This window comes from Struthio camelus, chromosome 11 (assembly GCF_040807025.1).
Source record: "Struthio camelus isolate bStrCam1 chromosome 11, bStrCam1.hap1, whole genome shotgun sequence".
Lineage (NCBI taxonomy): Eukaryota > Metazoa > Chordata > Aves > Struthioniformes > Struthionidae > Struthio > Struthio camelus.
The window spans coordinates 14,330,926-14,353,536 of NC_090952.1; the positions used below are offsets into that span (position 1 = coordinate 14,330,926).

At 40.0% G+C, this 22,611-nt stretch overlaps 1 protein-coding gene across 6 annotated transcripts in view; it reads right to left on the reverse strand.

Annotated features, from left to right (window-relative positions):
- AFF2 (ALF transcription elongation factor 2) overlaps nt 1-22,611 on the reverse strand; it is a 451,682-nt gene that overhangs the window by 287,628 nt on the left and 141,443 nt on the right. Inside the window, exon 1 of one of the 6 annotated variants that reach the window (XM_068957759.1) lies at nt 21,058-21,095. The exons of the other annotated variants lie outside the window; for them this stretch is intronic. Coding sequence (XP_068813860.1) covers nt 21,058-21,080 — 23 coding nt within the window. The 5' untranslated portion in view covers nt 21,081-21,095. Of the gene's footprint in view, nt 1-21,057; nt 21,096-22,611 lie in introns of those variants that run through there. 6 annotated transcript variants of the gene reach the window in all.

Genomic DNA, 22,611 nt, shown 5'->3' on the forward strand with positions numbered 1-22,611 from the left:
CCCAGTTCTACACTGGTCTGCCAACTCACTCCACTCAAGAGTTTTGGAAACAATACCTTGAAGTCATTTGAGAACAATGCCCATCTATACTACGTGAATATTTTAAAACAGTAATCCTGCTGGATGGTTTCAGCAGCTAATGCAGCCCTTGTATTGGGTTGCAGATTCAGACTGAGAGAGAAGAGCATAGCCAGGAGCTGTCAGGAGAGCTGCTCTGGAGAGTAGGGTAACAGGAGGGAAGATGAGACTCGCAGATGAACTTTCACTTTCAGTCAAATTTCCATTTCTAACAATTTCTTCCAGTTCAGCTTCCTAGCATGCTGATATATTGCCCTAATTATAAAAATGACCTTCTCCCCTTCTCCATTTTTTCTTCCTACCACTGCTTCTGTCGATAGATTTACAGTCTAATGTTATTTCTGTGTATGCCATGAGAGCCATTCCAATAGCAACAGGGCATTATGAAAAAATAGTCAAAAGGTAATTAAAAATCTTGCTGAAATGTTATGTTTGTTATGTGAGGATTACAATGAATGATTCAATGAGCCTCAAAGTTCATCCTTAACATTGATAAGTGGGCTTCTGCCAACAAATGCACAGCTGGTGACAGCAGGGATTCAGGGTTTAGGAGGGACATGCACTTCTAAGGCAAAATTGGAGACAAGGATTAGAATCCGAGAAAACAAAGGAGGTCTTTTATTCTTGGAAATGTTAAAGTAATTTTTCAGCGGCAAAGGAAATGCCACTTTTATAGCACATACCTAATCTTCTCCTTAGTTTAGATAGCAGATCTTTAGCTATGCAGGTAGAAGGTGGGATTCTAACATTAGAACAAGAAAGTGACAGTAAGGTTTTCTGACTTTGTTCCTCAGTCACAGTAGTACTACACCATGTTGCATTTGGCCTGCGGTGGTCTTGGGCTTATCACTTAGTCTACCTGTACCTCTGGCTCCAGCTGACAAAGTAAATAGAATGATAAAAGAATATTGATAAGTATAGCTAATTTGGTATTGAAAAGAGCTGTCAAGTCAGAGATCCCAGCATGCTAACAAGCAACTGCAGACATACATAAGCTTCCCACAAGCCCTAACATTACACTCCAGACTGCTGCAACACAAAGTTGCCCAGCTAATGACAACAGTAACGTGCAATGTAACCTGCATGAGAAAGCAATCTCCTTAGCTAACTTCTTCTCTCAAGAGGTTGTCCCCAAGTACACTCAACTACTATAAACAATCAGTTCCGTTTTTATTAGAGGTCTATCTCAATTGATTTTTATCAGTCCTCTGAATGACCACTTATAACAAGTCTCACTCATGGACCATAGCTGTTATTAAGGTTAATTAATTAATGTTTGTGAAGCCTATTGAGATCCTAGAATGAAAAGTGCTCCACTGTATATTGATGCTTCACTGTATATTAGAAGAGAAAAAAAAGACACGTTTTCATGTGAAAACTATTCTCTGGCCTCCTTTTAGACCTGTATGCTGTAAGGTAAGTTTGCTGAACTGCTTTCTTTGCAGTAATGACTTGCAGACTGTAATACCTTTCCCAGGAAGAGACTTTAAAACTGCACCAGCACTTTGGAACACCTGTCAGCATCAGAGAGTTACGCTGTGAGTGGTCTAAGTGCATAATTTTTTAACAATAGGGCTTTATTTCTCCTGAAAGTTAATATCACTGAGGTATTTCATTGTTTTATCGGGCTCCATTTGCACTTATATTTGCTTGGTAATGCAGCTTTGCCAAGTTATACTATTATAAATTATAGATTATTGGACTGGGACACATTCTTTGTTTTTTCAGCTTATATTTTAGAGCTGCACAATTTGTAAGTGGTATTCTTCTCAGTCTACTTTCTGCAATGTATCTGTTATAACCGGATTGCCATTTAGTATTTGCATTAGGTTAAGGATATATAGTGCCTAGTTTGTGAGAAGCCAGTGAAATTTTCCTGAGAAATAAATGCATGCCCTAAAGCCATTTTTGCAAAATACTAAATGGTAAACAATTACAATGCTTATGCTAAGCTCCATGTTAACAGCTGCATGTATTAAAGACTGACATACAGAACACTGATACAGCAATGTCTGTACATAACGTATTTAAAACTGTATTTCAAAGCCTGCAACATGCCAACATGCAAATTAATAAATTCTTCTTTCCAAATGTCACCGGCATGGTGATTTCCTGCCAGCTTGAGTGTCATTCTCCTGAAGCAGTAAAAGTAACACAGTCAATCTCCTCTGAATCCTATCTCCCCTGCTTCCTGCAGGGTCCCTGGGAGTTTATGATTCATATTCAGAAAGCTGTATGCAGTAGCCCTTTGGGGATGTATATTAATGAAGAAATTTTCTCACGCCAGAGCTGCCTCTTTATTGGAGTACGAAAGGTACAGTCTGTTCTGAGCAGCTTTTTAATTTCTCATAATTAACCCTGCCAGAATTAACATCGGTGGCATCACTGACAGCAAATTAAAGAAGCCACATCAGCAAAGTTAAAGCTTTTCCTCTCTGTCTTTCCCTCTCCTTCCCTTTTCATCCTCCCCTATTCTGTGTGTGTCTAAAGAAGAAAGTTCTCAAAGTCTATCAAGACGATCGTCTTGTCATTGCACCAAGAGCCCTGTTGGGATAGGTATGATTAGAGCATTTTCCGACTTCCCTGCTGCTAATACCAACCTATTTCAGCTCTTAACTGGCCATGTGCCATGTAGATTTGTGGCAAAGATCCATGGTTTCAGTTTCTGTCGCTCTATGAGGTACAGTGGTTCACCTGATCTCCACTGCAAGCTGAGGGAACCGAGATCTAAAGCCCATTGCTGCCTTCAGACAGCCTTTTCTACTGACAATGTATTAAAAGACAGATCAGCTGTGCTTTGAGCCTCTTTAATCTAGCTTTGTATCAGCCCCTTTTAAACAACCCTGGACAGATGATGAAAACAGACTATGAACACCAAGATATCCAAACAAACACTTTTTCTTCTTCCGTTAAGCCAGAAAGAAATGTGTTAAGTTTTGATATTCCTGTAGCCACTTAAATCCAGAATTGCATACAAGGAGAAAAGGGCTATCAGTCTCCTGCCAGAGTTTTTCCAGGGCACATATAAGAGGAGAGAAGGACGCAGGAGAAAGCCCGACATAGTGATTTCTGCAGTGCAAGCCCACCCGCTCCATGTGAGCGCTCCGAGAACCAGGGCTGCAGAGGTCAAACCTAGACTGGCTTACACAAATATTTTCCCCCTTGCTTGATCTTTGGTGAAAAGTGACAAATTATGAAGTTGAAAGGTCTAACAAAGCTAGGATATGATAAGACTGCTGCTGTTAAAGTCATAACCAGTGGATTAACTAAAAACAGTACTACTAATTCATCTACCTACCAATTTCTGTGGAAATCATATTTATTGATCCTCTTATTCCCTCAGTCTAATCATAGCCTTTCTTTACCAATGAATGAAACTTGTGATCATGGTCACTACAGGAAAGAACTAGGCTGCACACATCTTTCTGCTGAATCATGCCAGATGATGATGGTTTTAATAGCCTACAAGGAGAATTTCCAGTACTATCCTGCTGCTCTGCACTTGCTTCTTTCCTGTTTTCTTCCCCTTCTTTTGTGCCCTAGTTGCAATTTCCAAGCGCCAAAACACCTGCCTGGACTTCAGAATGTTCCTGTAAAGAAAGATGCAAATTTTGGCAGAATATGATCTGCCAGTTGTCTTCCATCGATTACCCAGAATGATGTTATTGTATCATGTCAGTCTAAAAAAGCCCAAATCCACAAAGCCAATATTGTTTTCAGAGAGATTTGATGGCTTAAGAAGCAGAACAGGGATTTCCAGCAATAGGTGGTAGAAGTCACGGAGAGCACAATGGTTACGAGCAAGCATGTAACAGCTAATGGAGCTGCATACACATGTCCCTCGACAAACTGCAAATCGTGCTGTAACACACTGTGGTTGGGGTAGCATTGGAAACATGCCAGCGCGACCAGAACGATGATATGCGCCTTGCATTGTCATCTGACTTGATGGGCACTGCTCGAATACAATCTGGGAGTAATTTTAGTTTGCCACAGAGACCACCAGAGGGTAAGAATCTGATTTACATTCAGCGGCCTGAAAGGTCACAACAATGATGGGACTGCAGATTACTTGCAGATATGACAGCAGCATCAATGTTTGAGACTATAAAATTAAGTGTGTGTCTATGGACGCACCTGTCTGTATATAAAAATATATATATAGTCCTGTGAGAAGGAAACTCAACAACTGCTGAATAACTTTCCGCAATAAAACCATGAGACAAGTGGATTTTTGCAGAAGGTGTCATTAAGATGTCTTCAAATAGGTTTACTTTATTAAAGCACTAAGAAGCAGAAGGTTAGCGCAACGCTGGCGCACAAAGTTGAAGTAGAAGGCTGATACAACTGATATGAACAGTGTCTTTGGTATTCTACAAGTATCCTACACCTCTGGGTGCAGTACTCAGGACAGGGTCAGGCCTGATTACCTTATATCATCTAGAAAGTCCAGTAACTATGTAACCAACCTTGCTGACTTGCAATATAGAATTATCATTTCATTATAAAGAACTGCGGTAAAGTGATAATCACCTCAGTGATAAAGTGCTCCTATGATAAAGTAATAATGATAAAAACTTACTGTGCAACGATAGGTGGAACTAATGCCAGTGCTTGCTAATGAAAACTAGGAGGGAGTAAAATTCAAGAGTTAGAACATAAGCCGGACTTTTGTTAGGAAATGAATTAAAGTAAAATTATGGCATACGGAATAAAGTAAATTATTCCTTAATAGGGAAGCATAACAACCCTGAATGGGAATAAGGATAGGATGGGATAGGACAGGCTGTCATGAACATATCTGCTCACAGTGGAGGAAGGAAGGAAGGAAGGAGGAAGGAAGGTATATGGCACTAATACACTGTAGTCCTACCTGAAAGGGAAGGGAAAATGAGGCGAGTCAAACATGCTCAGAAGACAAGCTTCTGGGTTGGTTATAATCCCTGTGTGACCTTAACTGCATTTGTGGGAATGTCAGTTTGACTCATCTGTAAATTGTCTTGCACACAGTTGCAGTCCTGGACCATAGCCTTGTCCTCCTTTAACTTCCCTAATCCTTCCAAAAGCCCAAAAGATGCTGGGCGCATTTCTGTCAGCTCCCGGCAGACTCCTCCCAGAAAACCCTATAGCTGAGCAGACCACCAGCTGCATGGGAATTCTAGGGCTGAAAGTCTTGCAAGTCCTCACCTAATTATGAGTCATTTCCAATGGGCAGCCAGATAGTCACACATCTTTCTGAGCTGGCCTCTTAAGTTTATGACCGTTTCCATCATCAACATACATCTTTTCAAAGGTTTGCAGATGGACAGCCTAACTGGGAGTGCTGGAGCATAACAAGCCAGGAGAGAGGGAATGCACATTAAAAGGAAGAGCCATGGAGAGCTCTGAGCGCCTGGGAAGGCGTTTAGAGCTCGGTGTAGACAAATCTTCGAAACCATTCATTCTGCGCGTTGGTGCAGTAAAAGGAAAAGCAACAAGGACACAGAGATGCATCAACAAAGGGCTGGAATACAAATCATAGGAAGTGAGATTATTTCTGTAATAACCATCTCACAACCAGAAACCTGGCTGCAGTTTTAAGCCCCACACAGGTAAGTTGGTTTTACTGTAGAGGGGGTGTCACTTTGAGTACCCAAGGTGGTTCAAGGTTTTTAAGAAGATTTGTCTGCAAGACAGGCCAGTGTGACTGAATTTATTCTTGCTAGGAAAGAGATAACTTTGAAATGATTGAACAGAGCTATTGCATTTCCTATTAGGAACGCTTTAAATAAAGCGGAGGCAGCAGCGGGGGCGGAGGGGGGGAACCTCTTCATCAGCAGTTAAGAAAGAAAACAAACACTAAAAGGAAAACAACAGTGGGGACATCATTTCACATTTGGAAATAATGACCCAATACGTGCTATCAGTGACAGCTATGAAACTCGCGTTGACTTCAATGAAGGCTGCAAGTGTGCATCTAATTGAGGAATCTAGGTCACAAAATGTAAGGAAAATCATTTTGCTCAAAGTAATGAATATGCCATATTATGCTGCCAAGTAATATTATTGCCACAAAGTCTCAATGAGTTTATGAAACAGATTGATATTTTTATTAGTAGAGAGTAGATTGAAAGACAGAGTGAAAAAACAAAATGAGGATGAAAAAAGGTAAAAGAAAGCAGGCTTACTGGGCCAAATGGCCTTTTCATGTCCATAAATTGCAAAGCGTATTTCTAATTAATTTCTCCATTCAAGCAGCCAGAAATAAAGAACAGAGGCTTTTGAGTGTGCCGTGAACTCGGGAGAGACTCTGTAGACTTGGACAAATAATAGCATAAAATGGTTTATGAAACCAGAGGGTTTATGGTCTATAAATAACTTCCATGTATTTTTATTCCTTCCACGTACAATATTACTGAGGACTGGATGATAGCTTTTCACTGCTGCCTGGTTGACTTCTTCCACATACACACCCAAGGTAATGACGATATTGATCCTGAAGAGACATTTTTTGAGACAGATAAAAAAGCCACACAACTGAACTAATAGAAAGGGCCTAGCAACTTACTGGTAAAGCTGTGGTCCTTTAGGTGAATAGCAAGTGGTTATACAGTTTAAAACCTACATCCTAATATCTTCAGGTCTGGGACCAAGGGGGGGGGGGGTTGAGGGGGGAGAAGAAAAGGAGTAAGACATCTAAAAGATGACTTAGGGCACTCAGTGCCTTTAATGGCCCTTCAGATAGCTACCATTTACATTTTAAGCTATCTAAATATTATTTAAATACAGAAATTACTGTACAGATATATATAAGATATGTGTGTTCTTCAGTGTAAACAAAAGCCTCACTCCGAGCAGAAAATGTTTCTGATCTTTAGGACTTCAGCATGCTTTTTTTTTTTTTTTTTTTGGCTAAATGTGCAATTCAAAACGTGCCTAATTCCTAAAATCCATATATGTGACACTGCCTGGGTTTCCATGACTACTGCTCTGAAAACCATATTAATTATTCAAGAGGTCCATGCCTGTCTCCCCGCGTTCCATAAGGAATGCTGGGAAGCACTGTCTGCCTTTACAGAGCAATACAGATATTTAAAAGGACCGCAAATGCTGGCTCTAAATACCACAGATATTTTCTTACAGCACTAGGACATTTACATGATAGGGCCCATAAATATTATTTAAACACTTCAGTACATTAGTAAAAAAAAAAAAAAACCCCAAAACAAAAAAAACACTCTCCTCTGCTTTTTTTCTTCTGTATTTCAACAATCTTCAAAAAGATGCTTTAATCGTAGTCTGTGTTTATCATCCTGATATAATCCTATTTTAAACAAAGTCAGCTAGCTTACATGCAGTAGGGATTAATCGCCTGTGTTTTTCTAAAGGATGTAGTTTCAAATTGTAAAACTTGCATTAAATCAAATTTCTCACATCAGCTGTGACTAAGCATCTGTTTGCCGTATCTGTTGATCTCTGTGTGCTTTAATAACCACGATCAGGGTCTTCGCAGACGGCATTATCCAAACACAGCGCAGCCGAGTGAGAAACGCTTGCTGGGGCTCAGGCAACCCGTACCGCCACGGCCTGCCGGCCACGGCCAGGCCAGCGGCGCCAAGCGCGCGACGGCCGCGTTACCTGGCGGCAGCTACCCAAAAGCAGAGATGAAGAGCAAGCGGGCCGGATTCTGTCCTCAGTGGGAGCAAGACAACAGAGTCGCCCCGGATTTACACCTGTGTGACTGAGAGCGTAATCTGGCCCGGCATCAATCTTCCCGACACAGAGCCACTTGGGACCTCAGACCGGCACATATGCTGTGCTCAGACCTCCCTTATGGAAAGGGTCTATGAATGCAATAGAAAATTATAGCTTTTCTGCAGAATTTCCTAAGTCAAATAGTGCTATATAAAATTCCACTGCTGAGATATATTCTAAATCTCAATTAAATGCTCTATATTCCTTCCATGTCTTATCTGTAAAAATATTATTACCTATTAATCTCCATAGGTTTAGGGATTTCTTTTTCCTGTGAAAAAAGAAACTATTTATTTTTTTCTTTTTTTGCAGAACCTGCAGGTTTCGACCCTCTGACATTCTCTTGTAACATGTGGAGAATATCTGAACATACTACCTGAATATCTGAGCATACTACCTGCTGGTGGACTGACCCTTCACCCAAAGTGGGGATTTAAATGTGGTTGGTACGGTGAATCTGAATTTCCCTGAAGCATGGATATAGACAATTTTTTTAGTCCTGCCACCACACGGAAAACCCCAACAAGCTACAGGGAAAACAGAGTTCCAGATTCAAAGCCTACTGAGGTCAAGATGCTCTGAACTGATCCTAGGCTGCCACTCCGAGCGCGATCAAATACACGGTATCACGCAAACCAAAAAGTGCGGAAATATCAAGTCTCAGAAGCACTGGATTGTGCCCTGCCTCTGCGCCTGCTTCGCCCAGCGTATCACCTCTTTGGTGTGCGCCTCCCGTTCTCATTGCATTTGACTTGCTGGTCTGGATTTTCTTTTTTCCTTTTCCTCTCAAACGTTTTTCACTAAGAGGGCGCCATCATTACTATTATTATTTACTATTCAGATTGCAGCTCTAGTGCCCACAGTGCGCCTTCTTTATTACTCCCAAGTTCTCACTTGCCATACAAAGTGCTCCATCCAAACATAGATAAAAAGTAATTTCCTCAAGAGCAAGGTGTGAACTGAGCATACTTAATTGTGCACCGTTATATCAACTGTATAATGTTGCAATAAAATTCCAAAACAATGTGATTAAAAATTATACCGAATGAGGATACCAAGGTGCCATAGCCAGTCAAAGCGCATTTATCCAATCTAAATTATATGCTAAGCAAATAAAATAAACATGCAATTTGCTAATTAAAGTGCACTCTCATGTATCCTGTAACCACCATAAATTATACAGCAACATTTAATTTTTTGACTGTTTAGCAAGGTTTATGACTCTGCTTTACTAAATTAAACCCAGAACAAAAAGGGGAGGGGGGGGTGAAATTAGAACGTATGCACTGCTTTTTCTCCTTCCCTTTCATTTTGGATTTATTCTTTTCAAGAGATTTTTTAAAATAATGGTACCTTCCCACAACAACATGTTAATTTTATTGTAGATCTTTTTTACTTTTATTTCCAAGGCATACGCTCCATCCGATTCAATGACTGCTATTTGCTTTTGCAGGAAACAAATTTTTCTCCAAGAGGGCAGTCAGCTCGTTTTTGTTTACCTTATTTGAATGATCCTTTAATAAGAATCCCATGGCTCAGAGTCCCCACACTTGGTCAATGACAACAATAGCTTTTTCCTCCGAACAGGATGAGGATTTCCAATCCTTTCATTTCCTCCAAAACAGACTGCCAAAATCACACACGATAGCTGACCGGGTCCTAGGAGAAGCTGCGAGTCTTCCATCATCTGAAGTCAAATGATAAAGGCATTCCTGAATTCCACTAGAGGGGAACTGCGAACAGTTGGGGTTTGTTTCCTTTTAAAATATAAGAAAAGTCTCAGAATCTCAGTTTGCCTGGCAACCAGGTCAGCTGTGTTTTAGACTTCTCAGAAACAATGTTTTATCCCAGAATACGGTCAGGTAAAGCGGGGGCGGGAGGAGACGGGGTGGGGGGAACACTGTTCGATCTTGTTCTTTTGATTTCTTTGTAGCTTCTCTGAAAACTTAGTATCTGTCTATACAGGATTAGTTATGGGATTTGACTCTTTTCCAACTTCTCCCTTCCCTATTTTCCATATCTGTTCTTCCCTGTGCACTTGTATGAAAGACAAAATGCTAATAAATAATATAATGAATATAGAAGCAAGGTGTTTTATTTTATTTTTCATGTTTAATATCCAAAGATTAACGATCCTCAAAATTAGCTATCTATGTGAACTTTAGAGACTACCTATATCTAATAGGCTCTTGTAAGTGAAAATGAGAGCACCAGATTACAGGACAACCTTTGTAGGTTGGCCAATATTATCTCTACCATTGAAATAGAAATCAATGTCCAGTGGCAATGTCCAGAGCTGCTGTTCTGCACCCAACAGTTACTGGCCTGTACGTTGCCCACACCACTGCGTACCGCTGCCACACTAAACCCTCTGCAAATCCAGAGTTAATCACCGACTATTTTGCCTTGCCTGGTAGCAGTGCTTTTGAGACAAGAGTTTGGCAGATTCTTACGCATTCTGCATGCTAAACAAATGCAAATCCAAATCAACGCGCAACTGCCAAGAGCATGCAAGAGTTTTATGCAACTTGAAAGATCACTAAGGGCAAAAAAACCTTTCAGCCTAAAGCTGAGGATCATTCCAGCAACCCTCAAACACCACGATCTGTATCCAGAAAAGATACAAACCCTATAACTATCACTTTTGCAACCTTCTATTACTATAAAGGTCAAAGTGCTTTGTTGGAAATGCTTAGCATTAACCTCCTAACATCAGTAAATTTATCTAAAATTCAGTATATTTTGCATAGCTGTTTTGCCAAAAAAATCCTAGACATTAACACATATCCTCGGAGAGATTTGATGGCAAATCCTCTCCATAGAATGAGGCTTCTTACAACAAAGCACTTGAGGAACCCCTTCTCCAAACCTTTTAGTTGCACTTTAGAATGATAATATTGTCTCATACATGTCTTCCTTTCAGCAACTGAGATCAGTACATTTGTACTGTTGGTTACAGATGCCTTTTTAATTGGTATTACTTTGCTGGGAGGATCAGTGAGTTAGCTACTTTATTCACAGCACTGCCCAATCTGCAGTTTTGCTGCAAGACCCTTTTCCTTAGAAATACTCCTGAATTCCTCTCTTTAATGAATACTGCCTCTCACTAAAACAAGGAAACAGTTTTGCTGTCTAATCTGCCTCCCGAAACCTTGCCTAAAGACAGTTCTTGGTTCAGCGGTAATTTATATTTCCTTTTTGTGGGGGTTGTAGACCATCCTTTTTCTAATTATTCCTGCCGACTGGCATTTAATACTATTGCTTCTGCATTGAACAGAAATAGCTAGATTCCCTTGAAAACAACATGTTGCAATTAAGAAGAAGAAAAAAGGCAATTTCTTCTTCTTATATGGGTACAGAAATATGTCAGCTAGAAAATACCCATTATGCCCTACCCACAGTAGCAGAGGGGACACAACACACCATCTCTCAAACCTCTGTTTATGCCATGTGATTTTAAGCACCGAGACAGATACAGTCCCTGAAACCCTGCACGTTTGAGGATGAATCATATTTTCTGCTCTCTCAATTATGTCTCCATCTGCTTTGATTTTGGGGATTGGAACCAGATCTTGGACGAAGAAAGTTGGAGCCAACAGTTTGTGAAGCCAGCACCTATCAAAAAGATGCGGTGGTTTTAAACCGAATGGACCGTGTCAGTAAGTATTGTTAGCCTAAACACACCGCTGCAGAGACACAACGTGCTAATGGAGACGAAACGGCAAATGCGCTATCCGGGGGTTACAAAATGGAGCTACTTGGTCTACGTTCTAGACTCAGTAATATCTGGTCCAGCTGTTTATCAAACTTAGCACATTTACATATGACCTTCTTCAATCCCTCCTCCCCTCCTGCCCAGCTGAGAAAAATCAATAGTGCTTTGTTGTAGGGTTATGAGAAATTCCAGAAGTGCAAGATAAGCTCGTCTCTCGGTTCAACCATAATAGCCAGCGGAGCTCAAGGGAACTCGCAATTACCAGGGCTACGGCTCACTATTTCTGTGTTATTACAACTTAAGGATGTTTTGATGCAGGAAAAATAACAGTTGCCATATTTTCCAAATTTCTGCAAGAGACTTGCATCTTACACGTCCAGGGAAGTCTTCCTATAGGGCCTGAACTGTTGGACAAATGAAGTCCACAGCAAGTTCCCCACCGTCTTCTCCTCCTCCCAACATTTAATAGTAAACTTATTTTTAAAGTAAAAAACAACTGCAGAAAATATTTTTTAAATTAACTCCCAATTATTTTGAAAGGAGAGTTTATTTTATAAGAAAAACCTATCTGTAAATTACAGGCTTAATTTAAGCACTTTATTTCTAAAGCGGGATTCTTATCTGTTTTACCAGTGTAAAGCCAGAGTAACACCATAGGACCAAACAGTATTACTCCAGATTTACAGATGTATATAAAGGAGATTGCAGCCCTGCCTGTTGACCTCTGCAGCATTTTTGCTTAAGTGATTATTGCAATATAAAGCCTTTTAACAGTAAAGAGGAGTGAAACTGAATTAAAAAAAAAAAAGTGCAACAGAAAATACAAAGCAATTATCTGATTACTAATAGAGAGAGGTACAGAGCCGCAATGGAGAATGTTCAAGGGATTATCCAGCTTTGAACAATGCTTGCTTAACAGCTGCTGCCGAACAGTGGCTTGTGTACTTGGCAGAGAGTTTCATTAATGATAATCTACAGTGTTTACAGCCCATAGGCCTCTAAATATGTTAAGAACCCTTTTTTATTTGTATTTTATAATCCTTTTCCCTTATGTTTTATGTTTTTCTTGATATTTCTGAGATCTGAGGAGGTTTATGTTTCAAAATGATTCATTCTGCTCTGACAACTGCAGAGCAAGATTGCAGTAAATGTTCCCTTGTTATCAAGACTATGTATTTATAAACAGAAAGGAATACCATCTAAATTCATACCAGGGTTTGGATCACCACCAACTAATACATTCACATGCCAATATACAGTGCTCCATTGTTTACATGCAAAAGTAAATGTCAAACAGAGGTGTCTTTGCCAGTTACTAGATATTCCTCAGTCACTTCTTGGACCTGTCAGGTTGCAGCAAATTGAAACTGCTTTATTTTTGACATTGTGTCTGACCTGAACTTCATTTAGAGGAATCCTGCAATTATTTTAAGGGTACATTATTGATTAAGACGTAGATTTTTTTTTTCCTCGGAATTTGGTTTTCAAATGCTTGCCTGACCCGCTCTTTAAGGCAACACTTACACGATATTAGGAAAACAAAACATAATTAAGACTATAATTCCGTTATCGAGGGGATTATGTAGCATGTGGTATACTAGAAAGAAGACCATAATTCGAAAGCCAAGTCGCCAACTCCTGCCTGTAATCGTTTTGACACACAGGATTTCAGTGGCCATGATTCTGCCACGATAAAACCAAAGGAGATGATTGCTTCAAAGCAATTAGCATTGTTAATTTTGACAGAGAACACCACTCTTCTCCCTCAGCGTTTTCCCCTCATCCTCTCCCCCTTCCTAACATCTGATCTGTACATGCCCCCGTTCCAGCTGGTGTCCCCGCCTCGGCGATGCTCAGCGGCTGGGGACCCCCCTCCGGCTTTACGCTCCCCGGGGGCAGTGGCGGTGCAAAGAGCTCTCCTCGCCCACTGCATTGCAAACCAGAAACTCTCAGCTATGCGCTATCCTCACTCCAGCTGGTATCGCACGGGCAGGAACACTGCATCGCAAGCCGCTAGAGGGTTTTTCGCACGAGCCCTCCAGTGTGCAGAGCTGCTGAGCTAGCCTTACTAAAATGTACACTTGAAAGAAATCCTCTCCCCTCCTGATCACTATTGGTTTCTATAGAAACAAGAAGGAATCTCTGTTCTTCTCTAAATTTTTTTCCCCTAATGCTTTTTGCAATACTGTATGAAACCAATTTTTTTTTAGCCTCCACAGCTCTCCATTTATAACCTCATTTAACCAATTAAAGAACAATAGACTGGATAACAAATGGGCATGGGGTTTAAATTTTAAGCAATACAATCCTGTGCATTAACTATCTGTGGTCAACCCATCTCTCCTGGGTCATTTTATGACTCAAGCATTTCAAAATAAATACTTTGAAACAACGGTACATCACAAGAGTTAAAAGGGGTCAAGAGGATATTTACTTAACCACGAGTTGACTTCTTAACTTAGAAATATTTGAGCAGTTACTGTATTTAAATGAAATCCATCTCTTCAGTGTCCCCATAAATTACTCTAAAACTCCAGGGTTCCCATCCACGTTGTGAGTCACCACCCCGATGCCTGCAACTTCTTGGTCTTTAGATAACTGTGATGTTTGCTTGCTTTGCTATTGTGCCCTTCTCTGGAGACTGCATTTGCACAGGAATTGCTAAGGCTTGTAAATATTGTATCTGCCTTGTTGTAATCACTAGGCAAACATACTTGCACTCAGTCATATAAAAAAACCTAAGAGCTGTTGAGCCATGAAAAATTTCTCTAACAGAGGTTTGACTTAAAAAAATTAGAGAAGAAAATCTTTACATCAAATAGTTTAACAGAGACTCTCTACACTAGCCAGAAACAAAAACAGTAATATGAAGAGACGTTATTTTGGGTCTACTCTTCTCCCCCATCAGGCAAAAAGGAAGAAATGATCATTATTCACACCATAATGATGCAATATAATGCTTTGGTATAAAACAATAATGGGCACTCATTTTCAGTGCACATAAATAACTTTCTTTTATAGTCAACTCATTTATTCTTACATGTTTACCTGGAAAGTTTAATATTCATGCACACGCAAATCACTTGCTCTAGGTAGTAAGTTGAAGTAAGCAGAGTAGAGGCTCACTATATTAGGCAATTGCAGATGGGGCCAAATTAATTCCTGATGTTAACACAGCAAAGCGACGCATGGGACGGCTTCTGTCCGTGAGTCCGAGGGAAGCGCTGAGTACAAATCCAAGCATTACAGTTGCTGCTACGGCCTCAGCACTGTCTGTTTATCAACACAGACGACAAGGGGACAACTGCAGATTTGCAACCTACAAAGTGCCGTTTCCTAATTCTATGCGAATTTTGGTGCATTTTTTCTGTATAAGAACTAAATTCCTGCTGCAGGTGCTAAGAATTTTATGAGAGTTGTAAACTGAACAAAATGCTGTGTCAAATTCATCCCTAGTTAAACTGTAAGTCAACAGATAATTCTTGTATCACTGTATATAATGTCATCACTTCTATCACCATCTTTGAGGGTCTAGCACAATAATGTGCACGGATGTAGTCATCTGAGAGCCCTTGGCAGGTCAGGTTAAGACTTTTATGTGAATTAATCTCAAAAAGAGGATACAAAGAAAAAACCACTATATTTTTTCTTTTGTTAAATAGAATAACCTGTCTCATATTTTTTAATAATTTATTGGGTCCAAGATGGCAGCTCCAAACATAAAGCTGTCTACAGCAAGTCCTAATCCTCCAAATCAGTTTGTGTGTCCATACTCTACCCCTGCGATCTATCATTGCTCCGTTTCAAATTTGGCATGCAGTTTTCCAGAATGGAAATTTGCTATCTACTTCCTCACCTACACTGGGGAATAACAGAGATCCATAAACAAAACAGGCTGGACAACTACTTATAAAATATAAATTCGTATAAGAATTGAATAAAGAAACATGGCAGTGTCATATTTCTTCCAAAAGTGTGAATCCCTTCATAGAAACAGCTGCTCAATATTAATTGTTTTGCATTGCCAGTGATAACTTGTCCCATAACTAACATATTTTCAGTTTCTTAGAAAAATGATTACCCAGTGTTTGCTCCATGGGCACTAATCATACTACGAGCTATCAGTTTGCAGAGATTTTGTTCCATACCACCACAGAAAAATATTATACTTCTACAAAGAACCATCTTCAGCATCAAATTTCATTCCTCTTTGGGACGTTCCTGCATTACTACAAGAGCAGCAGCAGCAGCAGCAGACCCCTTCTCAAAGGCTAACATATGGCTGGGCTGCTTATTTCAACGCTCAGCAGTCAATGTTACCCTGACATTAACAAAGATTGAAATAGCAAATACCTGGTGATCTGCCAAAAAATTGTGGTACCTACTGTGCATTTTCTCCCTCTGCCTCTCCAGGGAGAAAGAGCACTGGACTACTTCAGGCACGGAGACCTATTTTACAGGATATGCTAGTCAAAGAGGGTTCGAAAAATTTCATGCTGAGAATCGAAAGAAAAAAATGTGCCACAGCTAACTTCTATTGTCATATCTCGTACGGATTTAAGGTATTCTAAACTGAGAAAATCAACAGATAAATGTTACAGAAGAGTATAAGATGTGCATTATTAACTAAATTGCTATCTCAGAAAAGCTCTGTGAAAGTAGGAAATACATCTCTGCCAATATGAGACTACAGTGAGGGCTACTGGTGCCCACATATAACTCCAGGTCCTACTTGCACGTGATCCCTGAACGCAGCCCCCCTGAACGCAGTGAAATGAAACCACGGCATATTTGCTGTGGCCACTATTACGAGATTATGTAGCAAAACAAGAATATCCAGTTGTTGGTCATTGATTTATCTATAAAACAGTAACTGTAAAAATGATGGAAGAGGTTCTGTACTAGCTAGTCTTGTGAAACAGTTTATTACTTAAGCATTAATGACCCGTTTAGAGGTCTTTACTGGTCAGGTAATGACCAGCTAAAGGAGTTAAGGGCCCGAGGCAAAGCACTCTAATAAAACCATGCATACAGTAGGTGTTGGGCTCCTCCAAATCCTATTAGGAAAGAGAAGTGTAAAGCGTAATGAAAGATATATCCGAGAGGCACTCATATCAGCCCTCTCGTTTTATATTTGGCATAATATATGCGGCCCTATTCCAGCTGCACAAATCATTCCTTGTTTATACTAACACCTGTCACTGAGGAGAGCAGTAACTACAGCCGGAAACGGCCAGCCATGACACTGAGGACCCTGTTGCTTTGGACAGATAAGCCTTCCCCTGACTGAAGGAAGAAGTTACGTGAACACCCGGTATCCTTTGCACCTGTAGGGAATGCATGCTCGAAAGAAAAAGACCTGAGACAGCGTGCCGCCAGAAACCTCAGCCAGCCCTGTCGTTCCTAAATCCTACTCGATTAGTATTAAGGGTGGAGGGATTAAGTGTTTTCTGTATTTCTCTGCAACTCTGCTCAAAAATATTGACTTGAATATGAATATCCTCCTGCTTTTTACTGCTTCCATTATGAAAAAGGATCACATTAAATCAGGAGCTTAATATGGATATCTCCACTCTAAGACTGAGACAAGGTAGCTGTATCTGTATTTGCCAGTAAATGAGAAGATAAGGGTGGGAGCACTACCCAGGGCCCCAGCTCTTGGCCTCAGTGGCACCCGGGCCCACATAACCGCATCTCGCTGTTACAGCCCCACAGCATCATTGATTTTGCTCCTGATTTACAGCTTCATTTGTTCTTGATAAGAGCCACTTGCCAGCACTACTCAGAAAAAGTAAAATACAAGCTAACAGGGCAAACCAGAAAGAAGAAAGGATAAAAGAACTGCTAGAAAACTGCAGAGATTCCTGTATTTGCATATTCATAATAAAACGTCCCAGGTACGAGCAACGTTTATTTGCTCAGCATCTATTACTGTCTCATCGATGGTAAAATGGGGATTAAGAGCATTCTGATGACTGGATCAAAAAGTTACTTAATTTCACTAGTGTTTCTATGACTATAGTATATTTTGAATGTTTATTTAAAAAAAAAAACTCTGTAGTGTTTGCATGACTAATTGTAATAGCTTCTCTAGAGTATTTCCAATTTTCTCTGTAAATAGGCTTTTAAGACATGTTCAACACTTATTTCAGACTTTAACAATCTTTCAGAGCCATTACAGCTAATCATATAAATACACATTAGGCCAAATTTAAGCTCAACTCATGTACAGAGTAGAAATCCTCAGGAAAAATGGTATCTTCATATTCACAGCATCCAATTTTCAAGGCCAAATATCTCAGATATCAAATATCTCAAATATTAACTTCAGACTGTCTGAAGTGATCACGACACAGTCTAGGCATTTAATGAAACCAAATTTTCCATCAAAAGTGGGCAGAGCAGAAAACATACACAATATTAAGTAGATATTGTTTTTACACTTTGTGTACAATTGTACACTTTGACGTGTTAAAGGTACAAAAATTAATTAATTAATTAACTCCCTAACTGAAAGCAGATTCTGCACATACAGCACAAAGCCTGAATTTAAACCACAAGATTCATTCATTTTTAGAGCCGAATTATAAACTTTTGCAACATAGGGTTAACAGCAAAAGTGCTGACACAACAGTAACTACACAGTGGCGCCTGCAAGCAGCGCTATAATTAATCTAAGTGTACTGTCATTACACTAAACGCTGCTTCTGCAGGATCATTCCAAATCACGAGGCACGTTCTCTCTTCCCCAGATAACATGCAGTTTATTTCCAATCATGTACATTTCCAGCCGTGGCATGATTTGCTAAAGGAACATTAGGTCTCGAAGCAATATCTTAATCAAATCAGAATTTTCTTCTGTAAAACAAATCTTTGGCTTTTGGAGAATTAGTAACATCTAATGCCTCAGGATAGAGATGTGAAACTGTGAGCTGAAATACGCACTGCTGGAGACCGTACTCAGCCTTCTTGCTTCTAGCCATTTACAAGTACATCCATCTAACCTCCTACCTACACACCTACACTTTATATGGTCATAAACCACGAATGCAATATCTAAATTATACCCTGAAAACTCCAGGTTTGAAATGGGTTGTATGAAAATTCACCTCATGTGGTTTATTCATTTCTGCAAGAATAGACGGCTCTGATTCCTTTGGATGGAACTCATTTAAACAAAGCCCAACAGCAAACACCCATAAATTAAAGCATTATTGGTATTTATGCAAAGAGATACACGTAAACTGAGTAAATTCTAGGTAAAAGGCTTTAAAAAAAAAAAGGAAAGAGGTAGAATTTTACACATACAACACTAAATGTATTTGTAACGTTACTAAGTATTTTGTAAATTAACACTTTGAAATACTTCCCCATTAGGGAAGAAAAAAAGTGTGCCTTCTCTGGACACCTGTTTATTCACATACATTTAAAATTTCCCCCACTGCTCTTCACAGCCTGAGGTAGTACTACCTTAATCAACTAAGAAAATATGGAAATAGAGTGAATTTAAGTATTTCACTATATCCATTTGAAGCTGGTAATTCATAATGGATAGAGATCTACCCAGAATATGTTCACTTTACTTTGACATAAGCTATTTCTGAGGCAGTAGCCTGCTTCAGAAACTTTATGATCAAACTACCTTGATTACGTTTACAATACAAAATTATGTAATATACCAAAAGAGTCATTCTTTACTTTTGCTATGTAGGTCATTGATTAAAGACCAGTCTGAATGCTGCAGTAGAATTTTTAAAGTAGCGCTATTAATACATAAGTGTTACACTGTATTCATGTTGATCACTGCAAAATTGTTAGTATCTTCAAGTAGTGCTGGGAAAATTTATATACAGAAAACTGATAAAAATACCTAATAAAAGGCAATGGCAAGACGAGAACGCAGGCCCACTGGGCCAGCTCAGACCCGAGTTATTCAACTTCTCCCTTTGCAAGCAACAGATTTGCAACATTCTGAGAATTAGATTAAAACATCTTCAGAAGAACATGTGCTTAAAAGTCACTAAAACCATCAGGGCTTTCATTACAGCAGATGTAACAATCATTCATGCTCAGGGTATTGTGGTGCAAAGTCAAGTTATGTTTTTCCGCCAATAAGTACCTGTTATCTAGTAAACAAAGAGTACTGCAACACACATACATACACATATATACTCACAGAAGCCACAAAACATGCTTGATGACTGCTCTACATCTTAAGAATGAATAATGATTACAGACATATGGCCCGAGCCTACAGTTCTCCAAAACCTAGAGCAAAGAAATATTAACAAAGTGATGATACTTATTCTTTGCATATCTAAAGATGACTGTCCACAAACATTGTAATTTAGCCAGTTTTGCTCCCCTCCTTGTGCTGGCAGTGGCATTCATGCAACTGCTCAGGCAAAAAGATCAGGCAATTAATATAGCTGCAAACTAATTTCCCTCCCCTTCCCCTATCCCCCTAAAAAGAAGAATGCTTTTGGTGGGACATGTCCTTAATATGATTCACATGATCTCCTAAAGGCTAGCACTGGTACAAGAGAGCTGGATCAAACACATGGCTGGGGTAAAACTGGAGGGCAAGACAGCATTTGTGCTGGCAGCCTGCCCACATTTGCGTCAGATTAAAGGGGAAGGTGGAATTGCACCTACAATTGATATTGTCCAGACTGAGGAAATTTTACAGACTTTTAAAGAATACCCAAGGTGCATTATCCTCTTCTCTTTTGCAAGATAGGCAGCTGCAGTACGTCAGACAATTACTACAGAACTGGAGCGGCCAAACCATGCTGTTTCTGCTATAGCCCACAGGCATGCTCGTAACAAGGAAAACTAACTCAGACGACATCCACAGAACACGCTTGTGGAGTCCACCAATTTGCTCGGTGGGATAATCCTCTAGAGGACAAAGACAGCAAGAAAACTGTGACAAAGAACTTCCAAGGCCGACGTCCTAAAACGTTCAGAAAAGAAGCGATCAAGGGTGCGCTGTCTGGTGTTGACTAAAGAAAGACTTCAGTGGTAAGAGACAAGGAGCTGAAGTTGTGCAGCAGGTCATGTTCCACTGCTAGTCCTATCCGTGCAACCCTGAAACAACACGACGTCATGAGCGTGCCTGAGAGCAAAACTCAGCGCAGCAGGTTTTGTGAGCCAAAGACAGGTTCCCAGCTAAGGACTCCACATCTACTTAATCCACCTTCACATTTTTACTGTCCTTTCCTCGGTGGTGTGAAAGATCTGTTAAAACTAAAGGCAGCAAACGACAGTGGGAGGCAACTAATGCTTCAAAAGCAAACCATCCCTACGTGGCGTGGAAGCCAGAGCTGCTCAGACCCCACCGAACTTGACAGGGAATGCATACGCTCTCACGTTACAACAGCAACTCACATCTGTCAGCTAAGATCAGTAGACATGATTCTGGTTACTTTGTCCAGTTCCTATCTTCTAGAAAATGCACGTCAGACCAAAGACCCAACCAGCCTCCCTCAGGCGAATCCCAGGCTACAGAACTACAGGATCAGACTTACGGCTGGTGCTGTGACTCCTGCATTTTCAGTCATTTGGTAGCTCATCTTCTGGTGGGTGCACGAAGGCTGGTTTCTCCAGGAATACTCCCTACCCAGGCAGGCAGCGGGCCATGCCCCTTAGGGCACTGTGGGCCCCGAAGCCATGCTGCCTGCTTCCCAGGTGATTCTCTGTCACCACGTCATTACAGAGAAGCCACGAGGGCCTACTAAGGCAGACATGCTTTTTGGGGGGGGTGGGGGGGGTTGCTACTTTTTAAGGAAGTGTGATGTGCTCAGACATCTCGCATCAGAAGGGAGCTGTAGGCACTGGATCGTTAGTGGGCAGATGCAGCCCTGAGTCAGAGCCTTATGCCAGCCCTAAAAGGCAGGAGCTTAGACATCACTCTGGATCCAGCATTTGCTAGTGGCTAAATCTAGTGATTAGTCAGCACGCAGAGCTGCTGAATCACTCTTCAAAGGCACCTATGTCTCTGCTTACGTCAGCTAGGGAGCCAAGGCACTTCACTTAAACAGTCTAGATTGTCCATCTGCAGCCAGGGCCCTTTTACTAAGCTAGCACAATGTCTCAGCTATGGCACAAAAGTAAGCCAGATTGCTGCCTTACCACAATACATGCAATAATAAAACAGTAATATTGACATGCATAACAAAAAAGATTTAGTATCATAGTATTTCGTATCATTTTTCTGACAAAATGATTTTAAATATAATGCAATATTTATCTTTTGTCTAAGCAATTATGAATATATTTAAACATCTTGTAAAATTTTCTTCATTTTCTATCCTTCATAACTAATTGTTTGGGCTATTAATTATTTTGGACTAAATGCATGTAGGTATTGATATTCATAGAAGACAAATGACATACTAAGCAGATGAGACAATTAGCATGAATTGCTTCAATAAACTCAAACTCTCCCAAATCTCTGCATCTTTAAAAGCTTTGTTAAAAAACAAAAACAAAAAACCCCACAAGATTAATATTGTATTTTATTACTGTGATCCTTTAACATTTTTACTGACCATGACAGACTTCACCTGACTAAATCTGAATTCTGTCAACTCTCATCGTAACAAAACCCAGTCTTAGAGATAAGGTGCTCTCCACGGGGGCTAAACAAAAGCAAATCAATATTTGCTAGCAAAAGGACAATCTTTGAGTCAAGATCTGAGTGAGGAAAATCTTTAGCCAATTCTTAGAGGAAACTAACTACTTAGAAATGCATAATAAGCAATTAATTTTATTGCTTCAGAATTTAAAAAGAGTTTTAAAAACAGTGGCAATTATTTTCTGACACTAGTGAATAAAAATGTGACAGCTGCACTTAAAATGAAAATGATACATGCAACAGGAAATATTTGTGAAATAAAACAGAAAAACTAATAGAGTACAACTTCTACTCCTCAGTGATAAAAACGAGCAAAAAGCATATTGGTATACAGCGTTCTATTGTTCATAGGATAATTTTGGTATTGTTCTAATATCCAGTTTGACAGAAAGTGCCTGTTAAGCCCTATGTGAAGAATATCTTTGAAATTTTTCTTCTTCTTCTT